General features: G+C 52.7%; 1 protein-coding gene across 6 annotated transcripts in view; it reads right to left on the bottom strand.

Annotated features, from left to right (window-relative positions):
* TNK2 (tyrosine kinase non receptor 2) overlaps positions 1-12,431 on the bottom strand; it is a 97,455-nt gene that overhangs the window by 7,210 nt on the left and 77,814 nt on the right. For 5 of the 6 annotated variants that reach the window (XM_082223957.1, XM_082223958.1, XM_082223959.1 and 2 more), the window contains 4 exons: positions 10,702-10,896; positions 6,342-6,433; positions 4,222-4,266; positions 603-1,966 (listed from right to left, as the gene is read on the bottom strand). In XM_082223957.1, the coding sequence (XP_082080083.1) occupies positions 603-1,966; positions 4,222-4,266; positions 6,342-6,433; positions 10,702-10,896 (1,696 nt within the window). The remainder of the gene's footprint in view (positions 1-602; positions 1,967-4,221; positions 4,267-6,341; positions 6,434-10,701; positions 10,897-12,431) is intronic. The other variant, XM_082223956.1, reaches the window with a different exon arrangement.

The raw sequence follows: 12,431 nt of genomic DNA, 5'->3' as shown, positions 1-12,431 counted from the left end.
CTGAAGGGAGCCCTGTTTAGAGAAGCTTTTAATGTTTGAGGCATTGCTGTGTTTTAATATTGTGTTGGAAGCCGCCCAGAGTGGCTGGGGAAGCCCAGCTAGATGGGCGGGGTATAAATAATAAATTATTATTATTATAAATTATTATAACTGGTGATGCCGTGGGGTGGGTGTGGGTCCAGTGGCGGAATGGGGGCAGAGCAACCAATACGACTCCTACCACCGGAAACCCGGCGACATTCCAGCGAACCGAAAAGAGTCAGAGGTTTCTGCCCACAGCCGTCCCTTCACCCAGGCAACCATTAGGCATTACTGCCATTTAGGGACACAATCTAGCCAGGAAAAAGCTCTCCTGGAGGGGAAAGAGCAAGGAGGTGTGGGGCCTGGGGAGGGTTCCAAGCCTCAAATAATCTTAGAGCGCCACATTTTGGCCCATGGGCCTGAGATCCCACACCCTTGTTGCTGCACGAGTCTGTTGGAGGACCTTGGCACAGAATTTGGGGGTCTACTTTTAGCACATGGTCCACCCAGACAAAGCGACAAGACACCTTTTGGCAAGGTTGGTTTCGGAGCTCTTACCCCAACCCAAGAGAGCCACTCACCAGCCGTATTTTCTCTGAGGGCCTGGGGCTATCGGAGCTGTCGTAGATGATCTTCTGAAGGCCACAGGAAGCCTTGAAGGGGACGTTGCTGTTGTTGGAGGAGAAGTTGGCTTTGTAGTCAGGCTGCTGCTGGACCATGGGGCGGACGGTGGCCGTGGTGACCACCCTGGCCGGAGGCGGGGCTTCCTCAGGGTTCTTGGCCTCCTTGAAGAACTTCTCGTACTTGTCCAGGTAGGGCGGGCGCTCAGGGAGGAGGTAGTAGTGGGTGTTGCTGACCTTCCGGCCGTCCTTGACGATGGGCAGGATGCAGGGCCCCTTGGCGCTCTCCTTCCCTTGCGCTTGGATCACCTTCGGGGTGGCGTACTTGGGGTCCAGGGCAAAGCTCTGGGTGGTGGGCATGGGCTGCTTGCCGGGTGACGTGGACAGGAACGCCCCCAGGGACAACGGGGAGCACAGGTTGGTCCTCGGCTGCGGGGACCCCCCTTGCAGAGCCATGGGGCTGGGAGTTCTGGAGCCAGGCTGGGACAACGGTTCTCGGGGCGGGATCTGGGGCGGCCGGTCCTCCTCGCCCGCCGACAGCTCCCCGGACCAGCGTCCGTGCTCGTTCCGGCGGATCGGTCGGGGCAGGATGGGGACGCGAGGTGGGACCTGGGGCTTGTCCTCCCCTGGGCTGGGCGTGGAGGCCACAGAGGAAGCTCCCAAGGGCACGTTGAGGTGCTTCATGCATTCCTGTTGGAGTTCTTGGAAGAGCTCTGTCGTCTGGGCAGGGCTAGGCTGCTTGATCTCCTTGGGGGGCAGGAAGAGGTTGTCCTCCAGCGGAAGAGCCGTGGTGTCTTCCTTGGACCCAAAGCCATCCCCGGTCTCCCCCTTCTCCCAGCCGCCCCGGCCCCCCACCAGCCCTTCTGCGCTGTTGATGGAACACACCTCGAAGTCGTCTTCGTCTTGCGCTACGTCGTCGTACGCGGGGGGCGGAGGGAGGGGCCGGGCGTCCCAGTCCACGATGGGCGTTGGGTGGAGGGGCCGGGGCAGTGCTTGCGTGGGGCTCTGAGGGGGTGTCTTGTCCAAGAGGGAGAAGGCTTCCATGGCCAGCTTCGCCAGAGACGGGGCACAGAGCTCCCCGACGGGTGAGGGGGTGGTGGGGACGGGTTCGTCCCCAAAGTCGATCAGCGTTACCTCGCTGCCGGGCAGAGCGCCTCCCTTGGTCCGGGGCAGTAGGAGCCTCTCGCCCACTTTGGTGCCAGAGATGCGGGCCGATGGCTTGGCCGGGCGCAGACCTCGCCCCGTGCCGGGCTTCTTCAGGCAGAGGTGCTTGAAGCCTAAGGAGAGCGGGTTGTCCTCTTCGCTCACAGGATCGTACGAGGGCTCTGGAAGGGAAAATGGGGCTGGGTGAGGTCCTGGGGGCAGAGGGTGCTCTGGTGCTCATGGGCTATCTGAGCTAGGAAGAGGAGTCCCCGTCCTTCTGACATCATACCGTCTGACGCTAAGAAGGCCACTCAGAACTCACAAGGTTGGGTTATGGGGAACCCTGGTCATCTCAATAACCCTGGCAACCTCTAGTTGAGTCTTTGCCAAACGGATGCCCTCTAGATGTTTTGGAGTACCATGCCCATCACCCAAAACATCTGGAGGGCATCCGCTTGGCAAAGGTTGCTTGATACCTCCATAATCTCCTACACAACTCTCAACACTTTGATGGCTGCCCCATTGCTGCCCCTGCTCATCAACCCCCAACCCTTCCTCTACCCTTTTGTTTCACCAACGTCTGAAAATAGGATACAGAGCTTTGATATCCCTAAAGGATTTAGGGATAGGTGATCATTTGAGGTCATGATTTTTAGCTTTGGTTTTTTCCAGAGCCAGGGTGGCCATGGGCCCGTGCGCAGACTTGAGAAACTGTTGTAGCCACCACACATTCCCACAACCAAGCACACATGGCAACCTATTAACCACAACAGAACACTTCTTTCAAACCAAATTTCAGCCAGAACCCTGGGGGCGTCAGGGGTGGTTTCCATGGGCCCACCTGGGCCTACAAGTGCCATGTTGCCAGCAGCTGGTTTTAAGGGGATGTTGGTGGGCAGTGGTGGGGAATCCCCTTTGTTCCATGATAGAATCAGAGAGTTAGATGGGATTGACCATAACTTGTTACTGCAGTTTGGGATGCCTCATCCCCTGACCCCGTCCAGATCAGCCACTGAAGTCCAAACCACAATATTCCACAAGCAGAGAGAAACAAGGCCCTTCCAGAGGTCATTTTTATCGTGCCCTTGTGGTGATTTGTGCTCAGGACGCAATAATATGCAACACAACTTGTTTGGGGGCAGAAGTACTGCTTTGTTCCTAAATGGTGCATGTCCCATAGTTTCCTGCTGAGATCCTATAAACTTTTAAACAACTAATGTCCCAGTTCATTAATTTTTGTCCCCCTTTTCTTGTGCTATAGGGGAAGAGTGGCCTTGTAGATGGCAATAATGCGGTATCGTTGGGGAAGCGTCACAGAACAGCCAATATAGTGGAATTATGTGTGTGGGCAGCCCTGTATAAACCCACCACTGATGTACTACTGTTGCATCAGAGACATGTTGCGGAAGAGACACCCCTCCAACAAACTAACACCGATCTGGAGAGAGCAGCCCTGTTACAAAGAAAGATCTGTTTTGAGCAAACAGCTGAAAATAACAATCCTGTGCCCCCCCAAGCCACAAAGACTGAACTACTCGCTGTTCTGTGTTGCTGTCTCCACCATCCATGCATTGAACACACGCATGCTTCTTAGAGCCATGGAATCGTAAGGTTGGAAAGGGACCCAAAGGCCATCTAGTCCAACCCCCTGAAATGCAACCCCCTTGCTTCCTTCCTGCACACTCCACTCAGCCATGCATCCTCCCACCTGCCCTAGCTTCCTCCCCCACCCCACCCCGTTCTTACCTCTGCCAGGTAACAAGGTTAGTACATGATGCAAGGACGCAGCCCAGCTCAGTGTAATTCACTAGCCCTTTTAGAATGAATTGATTTTAGAATGCTGTGTTTACTTTTACTGTTGTTAGCCGCTCTGAGCCCGGCTTTGGCTGGGGAAGGCGGGATATACCGTATTTTTTGCTCTATAACACGCACCCAACCATAACACGCACGTAGTTTTTAGAGGAGGAAAATCCGTAAGCATGCCACCCGTAGGCATTCCCTCCATAACACGCACAGACATTTCCCCTTACTTTTTAGGAGGAAAAAAGTGAGTGTTATGGTGCAAAAAATACGGTAAATAAATTTTTATTATTTTATTATTATTATTATTCCCTTGGCACTAGACTTCTGCGGCTGCAGCCTAGAATCACGTCAGCTTTCTTTGCTGCTGCGCCACACTACACTGCCGACTCATCCCTAGCCAGAAGTATTCCTGTGCCCTTGCTTGCGCACCTCTCTGGAGACCCCCACGTGCCCCCGGTAGTTCTGTGTATGCAGCCAGGCAGGGGTGGTTGAATGCAGGCGGGGAGCTGTCCCAGCTCACACCGGGACACACACACACACATGCACACCCGGGTACCTGTGAAGAGAGGAGCTAAAAGAGTGCGCAGAGAGCAGGCGCAGGGGGCAGGGCGGCCTGAGAAGCGCCCCCACTTACTCTTTAGGAGGATTGAGGGCTGAGGTGGCCGAGGCGGAGGCTCCCCTGCAGGAGAAAGAGAGAGAGAGAAACAGAGAGACCCCACAGAAGAGAAAGAGTGAGCATCATGCGTGGGGCAGAGGGGGGGGTGGGGGGTGCAAGAAGCAGCTAGAGAAAAGGCAAGGGACAGTGCAGGCAAGCTGTTCTGACCCTGGCATTTCCCAAATGTGGGTCTCCAGTTGTTGCTGGGACTACAACTCCCATCATCCCTGACCACCGCTCCTGCTAGCTAGGGATGATGGGAGTTGTAGTCCGGCAACAGCTGCAGACCCACGTTTGAGAAACACTGCCTAAATATTTTGGGACTTCCATCAGCACCAGGCAGCGTGGCCGTTGGTCAGGGATGATGGCAGCTGGAGACTGACAAGCTCTGGAGAGCCGCTAGTTCTCCTCCTCTGGCTTAAAGCCACCAGGTGATTGGAGGAAGGAGGCAGTTGCTGCAGGTACTTCACAGGATTCGCCCTGGAGTCTGAGGAAACGTAAAAAAATAATCCAGGTATGCACCGTTGCAAAGGACTGGATGGGAAGGAACGGGATGTGAAAGTTTGCTTATATTGCGGAAATGCCCAAGTTGTGCAAAGCTGTCCCATTAAGGCAGAGAGGTCACTGCAATTGGCACCCATTTTGGGGTAGAAAATAAGAGTATCTGGTTAGAGAATCACAGAATTGAAGAGTTGGGAGGGACTTCAAGGGATGTTTAGTCCAACCCCCTGCCGTGCAGGAATCACAGAACTGATTTTTGAGAATTTTCAAGATCAACCAAATTTCCCATGCCTTCCCATTGAACAGAGGAACTGCATCACATTTTGGCACTGTAGCCTACAGATAGTCAGTGGTTCTAAACGTAGGGGGTTAAGACTACGCACTTACATTCTTGCATTTGTTTATTACTTTTAGTTATTGCTTATTTCACCCTTCAATCTAAGGAGTTCAAGGTGGCACACAGGGTTCTTCCCCACTCCGCGTTTTATGCTCACAACAACGCTGCGAGCTAGGTCAGGCTGAGAGACGGCAGTGACTGGCCCCCAACGTCACACTCAGTGAGCTCCATGGGGCCGAGTGGGGATTTGAACCCCGGTCTCTCGGGTCTTAGTTCAACACTCTAACCGCTATGACACACTTGATGATGCAGATCTGCCTTCGCCATAGCTGTCAGCCTTTCCCTTTTCTTGCAAGGAATCCTATTTGGAATAAGGGAACTTCCCTTAAAAAAGGGAAAAGTTGACAGCTATGGCCTCAGCCAACCTGGGGCCTGACCACACGCGTCAGCCAGCGCCATTACTAGCTGGAGGCCTGATAACACTCATAGTACAGTGGTACCTCGGGTTAAGTACTTAATTCGTTCTGGAGGTCTGTTCTTAACCTGAAACTGTTCTTAACCTGAAGCACCACTTTAGCTAATGGGGCCTCCTTCTGCCACCGCACGATTTCTGTTCTCATCCTGAAGCAAAGTTCTTAACCTGAGGTACTATTTCTGGGTTAGCGGAGTCTGTAACCTGAAGCGTATGTAACCTGAGGTACCACTGTAAAAAATATCTGGAAGACCCCCAGGAAGCGAAGGCTGATGCAAACGTTCTTGCTGCACTCAAGTGTCTAATCATTTTGCAACTCCCCCCCCCCCCCAATACTGCTAGAGGCTTCCACAACAACCCCCTTCTGAAATTGGCATCTATGAAGCAGAGGAGCCAGAAGAAACAAAAAGAGGAGAAACGTTGGAAGGCCAAGAAGCCATTGCAAAGCCAGTAAAAACCAGAGGACACCACCACCGTTTGGTCTCCTGGAAACACGAGACCTTCCTAAACCTTCCAGGATGACCATGTGCCGAAGGATAAATGATTCAAGCAAGCCGGGCTTCTGCAACATCACCCACGCAGACTACAACACACCAGGGAGCAATGACACAGAAAAGCATGCTGGGTCTTGTAGTTCTTCTGAGTTACGGTGCATTCATCCAAATCCATATCTGCAGCTATGCCAGGCTCAGGCTGAACTGGGCAGGATCTAGCACCGGCAAGAGGAGTGGGGGGGGGGGTTTGGAATAGGTGAGGGACTGGGTTTGGGGGGCGCAGGGACCTCCTTACTTTTCGCTCTTCCGGGGAGCTGCGTGGGCCTGGCTGCATTCAAGTCGACTCCTAGGACATCGGGAGGGTCCATAGGGTTGCCAAGGTAGAGCCTGCAGAGAAGGGCAAAAAGGAGAAAACCATATAAACCAGCGGCTCCTGAACTTTTTAAGGGACGTGGGTGGCGCTGTGGTCTAAACCACAGAGCCTAGAGCTTGCCAATCGGAAGGTCGGTGGTTCGAATCCCCGCAATGACGGGGTGAGCTCCCATTGCTCGGTCCCTGCTCCTGCCAACCTAGCAGTTCAAAAGCACGAAGTGCAAGTAGATAAATAGATACCGCTCCGGCGGGAAGGTAAACGGCGTTTCCGTGTGCTGCTCTGGTTTACCAGAAGTGGCTTAGTCACGCTGGCCCCATGACCCGGAAGCTGTACGCCGGCTCCCTCGGCCAATAAAGCGACATGAGCGTCGCAACCCCAGAGTCAGCCACGACTGGACCTAATGGTCAGGGGTCCCTTTACCTTTACCTGACCTTTTTAGAGCTACTGACTTGTTAGTTCCATAAATACATCCCCAGCAGCCCCTACCCTATGAAAAGCATTATTCAGAATAGCAGGTACCACTGTACTCCCATAGAGACTCCTTACACTGCATTTAAAACCAAAATTTCATTTGGATAGAAACTGTTTCTCAGGCGGCTAGTCCTAGTCTTTATAACCCTGTCCCTTCTTCCAGAAGGCAGAAGCCGAAAGAGATCATTTCCAGGGTGCGCTCTATCCTGCACTATCTCTGCAGCTTTCTTATGGCACCTGGCAGCGTAGATTTGATCCAAGGTGGGAAGAGTGCACCCAATTATTCTCTCTGCAGTCTTTACAACCCTGGACAGCATTGTTTTCTCCCTGACCGTGCAGCTCCCAAACCACACACAGACCATAAGTTAGTATGCTCTCTACAGTGCAATGGTAGAATGCCATCAACAGGTCCTTTGAGAGATTGTTTTTCCAGAGGATTCTCAGAAAATATGACCTCTGCTGTGCTCTCTTCATTGGGTCTTTGCTGTTTTCTCCCCAGGTTAGGTAATCTCTCAACTCCCTTCCCAGAAATCGAAACACCGAGACCTGTTCCACGCACCTCCCCTCAATAATAAGTGGCTGAACCCTTCTGGACCCTTAAGGCATTATCAGCTGCAGGGAATACACAAATGCAAGTTGGTCTGTTCCCCCAAAGCCACCAGGGCTGGCGTCAGGTGCAGGTCAGCAGCCAAAACAATAAGTCAGCTAAATCTTTATTCTAGGAAACAAACCACAGGTCAGGTCTCAGCAACTCTTTCTAGGAGATCCTGATGAAGCAATTGTGAGGATTGGGCCCATTAGGCCAGAAACACCCACTGCTCTGCCCATTTCATTTCTCCAGGGGTTCTAGGAGACCAGCAGGGAGGGGAGCTTCTCGCAGCAGGAGGGGGAGACTCCCTGGATTCTTCAGCAGCCTGTCTCCACTCTGTCTCCCTCTTCTCCTGCCTCTGAGTCTGCACTGCCCTCTGCCACCGCCTCTTCCTGCTCACTAAACCCTGTTGACTCTCCTGCTCCTGACACCTCCCAGTTTGCTCCTTCTTTACCCTCTGACCACTCGTCGTTATCCTGCCACCAATCCCCAGGCTCTGAGCCTTCCTCCCTTGGGGGTTCCTCAGGGGGTTCCCTGGCTGGTGCCTCCCACCACTCCCCTACATCGAGCCAGCCCAGGACAGAAGGCTTACAGATCTCCTTGTGGTGTCCATAGCAGCAGCCTTCCTAGAGGGAAATTCAAACAACTGGCCCAGGGGACGAAAAGCAAAGTTTTCTGCCAGGCCAATAAAAGAACAGCTACCTGGGGGCGGTGGTTTGAATCTGCTGCACTTAAACCCAAGTTTGTTCCTGGACACTTAAAAAACCCTGCTCCGCCCTGCCCCATGGGTCGTCCTGTTAAGCCCAGCCCAAGCTTTGGGTGTTGCCGGGCACCCCAGTTTCGATCCAACCAGTGCCGTGGAGAGCAGGGAAGGCCAGGCAAGGTGTGGCTGGCACAGCAGAGGGCAAGGGCAGTGTTGGTACACCTTGCCAGCTGCAGTGGGAACATCTCGGGCTTGGCAGAGCCTGAACGCGCTGCTGCATCTGCCGCCCACACAAGAGATGACGAAACACAGACGCGAAGCTCAGAGACAGTTCCTCGGAAAGAGAGGGTGCAACCCGTAAACATGGGGCACAGCAGGGTTTTACAGGTGCGCTTCCTGATCTGACCTACCATCCTTTGCCTCTGAGCTACAGGAAGGACCTGGAGGCTCATGCACGGGAAAGATGCCAGCCCAAAATGTGAGGCTTGGCAGCGGGCACAACACAAGCCTGCTGTCTGCCTTGGTTAAGGGCAGACGGTTGGTTAAGAGAGGGCGATGCCAAGCCAAACTCACAACACTCATGGCTTAGAGTCACAGAATTGTAGAGTGGGCATGCCAGCCGTATCTGTCGCTCCATCCCTCCATGTCTAGAATGTCATTATTATCTAATGTAATCCAGTCTCTGATCCACCTAAAACATGCAGCGTCATAGTATATTCTCAGGTCAGTCAGAAAGTTCTTCCTGATGTTTAGTCAAAACCTCCTTTCTCGTAGCTGGAAGCCACTGGTTCGGGTCCTACCCTCCAGAGCAGGAGAAGACAAGCTTGTTCCACCTTCCATGTGATATTTGAAGATGACTGTCGTATCACATCTCAGCCTTCTCCAGGCTAAACATACCCAACGCCCTCCTAAGGCTTGGTTTCCAGACCCTTGATCATCTTGGTCGCCCTTCTCCTCTGCACACCTTCCAGCTTGTCAACATCCTTCTTAAATTGTGGTGGCCAGAACTGGACACAGGACCCCAGACGTGGTCTGACCAAGGCAGAATAGAGTGGGACTATTGCTTCCCTTGATCTGGACACTAGACTTCTGTTGATGCAGCCTAGAATAACATTAGCTTTTTCTTGCTGCTGCATCACACTGTTGAAAGGAACAAGCCGCATAGCAAAAACCCACAGGCCCCCAACTTCTGCAAAGCCCATGGCAATGGTGCTCATGACCCATCGGAGAGGATCAGGGTTTGAACAAGCATGACTTTTCAGATGTCAAACTGGAATCTGAACATTCTGAAACAATGAAAAGTTCTGGATTTCCTGGCGATAAAATTGCCAAAATCTAAATTCAGGGACGGGGGGGGATGTGAGAATCTAGAAACACATTTTTTTGGGGGGGGTGTGTGCGGTTGTTGTTGTTTGCCTTTCTCCACCTGTGGGTCGCCAGATGTTGTTGAACTACAACTCCCATCACCCCTAGCTAGCAAGGCCAGAGCTCAGGGATGATGGGAGTTGTAGTCCAACAACATCTGGGGACCCACCCACAGGTTGAGAACCGCTGGTCTAGGGGGAGGGAGTATCATTCAGGCAGCAGAATCTTTAGTATGGACAAACAATTCTTTATTTAAAAAAATGGACTGACATTTAGGATTCAGGTCTCAAGGGATTGCCATTCTGAAGATTTAAAATGCAAGGCTTATAAAATTACATTTAAAATTACAGTGTGGGCAAAATTTGGAGCACATTTAAAATTAATTTTAAGATTTAAAATTACAGTGTGGGCAAAATTTGGAGCACATCTGCATTGGAAAGACAACAATTCTACAGAGGGGTGTGTGTGTGCGGACCAAATAAGAGCAGGACAAGGTACAACCTGGTCGCAGTTGTTGCAGCTGCACATTTCTGTCCCGCATGGTCTGTGCCACTCATCCACAACCAGTGCCTGGCTGCCACGGGAGCAGTGCTTGGGCTGTGGCCACGGCTTGGTCCTTGCACGCCATGTGGCTCGCAGGAACCAAGCCCCTGAAGGAGTGCGCCTGAGCCGAAATCTCCATTGCCAGCGGTGGCAAACAGTGTCCATTGGGACTGGTAGGGTGGAAGGCTGGGAGCCTGGCAGCAGGTGGCGCCAGAGAGCCAAGGACAGGGTTAGCCAAGCCAGTCTAGCTTTGCTCCCCTCCTCCTCCCCACAGAGACTGAGGAGGAGCAAGCAGACAGGGTGGGCTACCCTCTGGACTGGACGCAAGACAGAAGCCACAAAGGTGCAAGGGTGAGGGCAGACTGAGCCTGGTGGGGCAGCCCCCCATCTGCCCTAACCAGGCCCATAACTGGTGGCCCCTCCCTTGCCCTGAAACAGCTCCCCAGGCCACTTCTTGACTGAAAGGGGATTTGAGTGGCATTAGTTCAAGGGGCAGGCAGCCTTGCGACCAGCCACGTCCCCCACAGCCACGAGGCCACGGCTGGTCCTTCTGGGAATCCCCTGCACAGCTGTGGGGAAGGAAACTGGGGAGAAAGAGCAAAAGTTCTTACTCGTCAATCTTATCGGGGAAGCCCCAGCACTGCTGTGGGTTGGTGTCTCCATGGCCCGTGTGGATGAAGCTGTTCTTGAGGGGCTGGCTGATGTCGTGGGCGGACAGCCCTGCCACCGAGGTCACCGTGTTGCGCGGGAACTGCCCCACCTTCAGCGTCCGTTTGTTCTGACCCCGCCACCAGTAATTCTCAGCCCTGGGGAACAAAATTGGGACAGGTTAGGAGGATAGCAGGTCAGGTTTTTCTCCCCAGAGACAGAGCATCTGCAAGCACCTGTACGTTATAGGATGGGGAATCATAGAAAGGAGATTTCAGCTAAACATCAGGAAGAACTTTCTGACGGGAGGAGCTGCTTGACAGAGGAACAGAGGTGGAGGACTCTTCTTCCTTGGAGATTTTTAAGCAGAGGTTGGGGAGGCAACCTCTGCTTAAATCCCTGCATTGCAGGCAGTTGGACTAGATAATTAATAAAATAATAATAATAAAATTTTATTTATATCCCGCCCTCCCCAGCTGAAGCCGGGCTCAGAGCGGCTAACAACAGCAACAGTAACACCGTTTACATAAAATCACAATAAGTTAATTAAAATACATTCTAAAATCAGTTCATTCTAAAATCAATTCAGAGCCAAATTAATGGCAACCATTGGGCAAGAGTTCTGTGAGGATTGCGAAAGGAGGGGGTCAGACTGTGCCTTGGCCAAAGGCCTGGTGGAACAGCTCCGTCTTGCAGGCCCTGCGGAAGGATGTCAAGTCCCGCAGGGCCCTGGTCTCTTGTGACAGAGCGTTCCACCAGATCGGGGCCACAGCCAAAAAAAGCCCTGGCTCTGGTTGAGACTAGCCTAACTTCCCTGTGGCCCGGGACCTCCAAGATGTTTTTGTTTGGGATGTGAGGGCGATCTGGCTGCGACATCTGTCACCCCATTGATCGCCAGGGTTGATTCGGCTGATCTGGCTGGCTAGGCGGGTGTCCCCTTCCTCCCTCACCGCTCCATGTGCGTCCCTCCCGAAGCTGCGCGCTCGGTGGAAGAGGACGACCATCCCAGATAGAAGGAGTGTACCGTTCTTCGGTCAAGGGTATACGATAGCTGCGCTCCCCTGCTAGAACCTCCAAACAAGCTCAAAGATGTTTTTGTTTGAAGACCGTAAGTTCCTGTGTGGGACATACCAGGAGAGGCGGTCCCGTACGTACGAGGGTCCTAGGCCGTATAGGGCTTTTAAATAATAATAATAATAATAATAATAATAATAATAATTATACCATGTCCATCTGGCTGGGTTTCTGGCTGGGAGGCTTAGTAAAGGTAAAGGGAACCCTGACCATTAGGTCCAGTCGTGACCGACCCTGGGGTTGCGCGCTCATAACACTGGTCTTGAAAGACCTACATTGGCTCCCAGTACGTTTCCGAGCACAATTCAAAGTGTTGGTGCTGACCTTTAAAGCCCTAAATGGCCTCAGGCCAGTCTAGGAGCGTCTCCACCCCCATCGTTCTACCCAGACACTGAGGTCCAGCACCGAGGGCCTTCTGGCGGTTCCCTCACTGCGAGAAGCCAAGTTACAGGGAATCAGGCAGAGGGCCTTCTCGGTAGTGGCGCCCTCCCTGTGGAACGCCTTCCCACCAGATGTCAAAGAGAACAACTGCCAGACTTTTAGAAGACATCTGAAGGCAGCCCTGTTTAGGGAAGCTTTTAATGTTTGATGTATTACAGTATTTTTATATTTTTTTGGA

This window comes from Podarcis vaucheri, assembly GCF_965113315.1.
Source record: "Podarcis vaucheri genome assembly, chromosome: 5".
Taxonomy (NCBI): domain Eukaryota; kingdom Metazoa; phylum Chordata; class Lepidosauria; order Squamata; family Lacertidae; genus Podarcis; species Podarcis vaucheri.
This window is presented reverse-complemented; position numbering and strand designations above follow the sequence as displayed.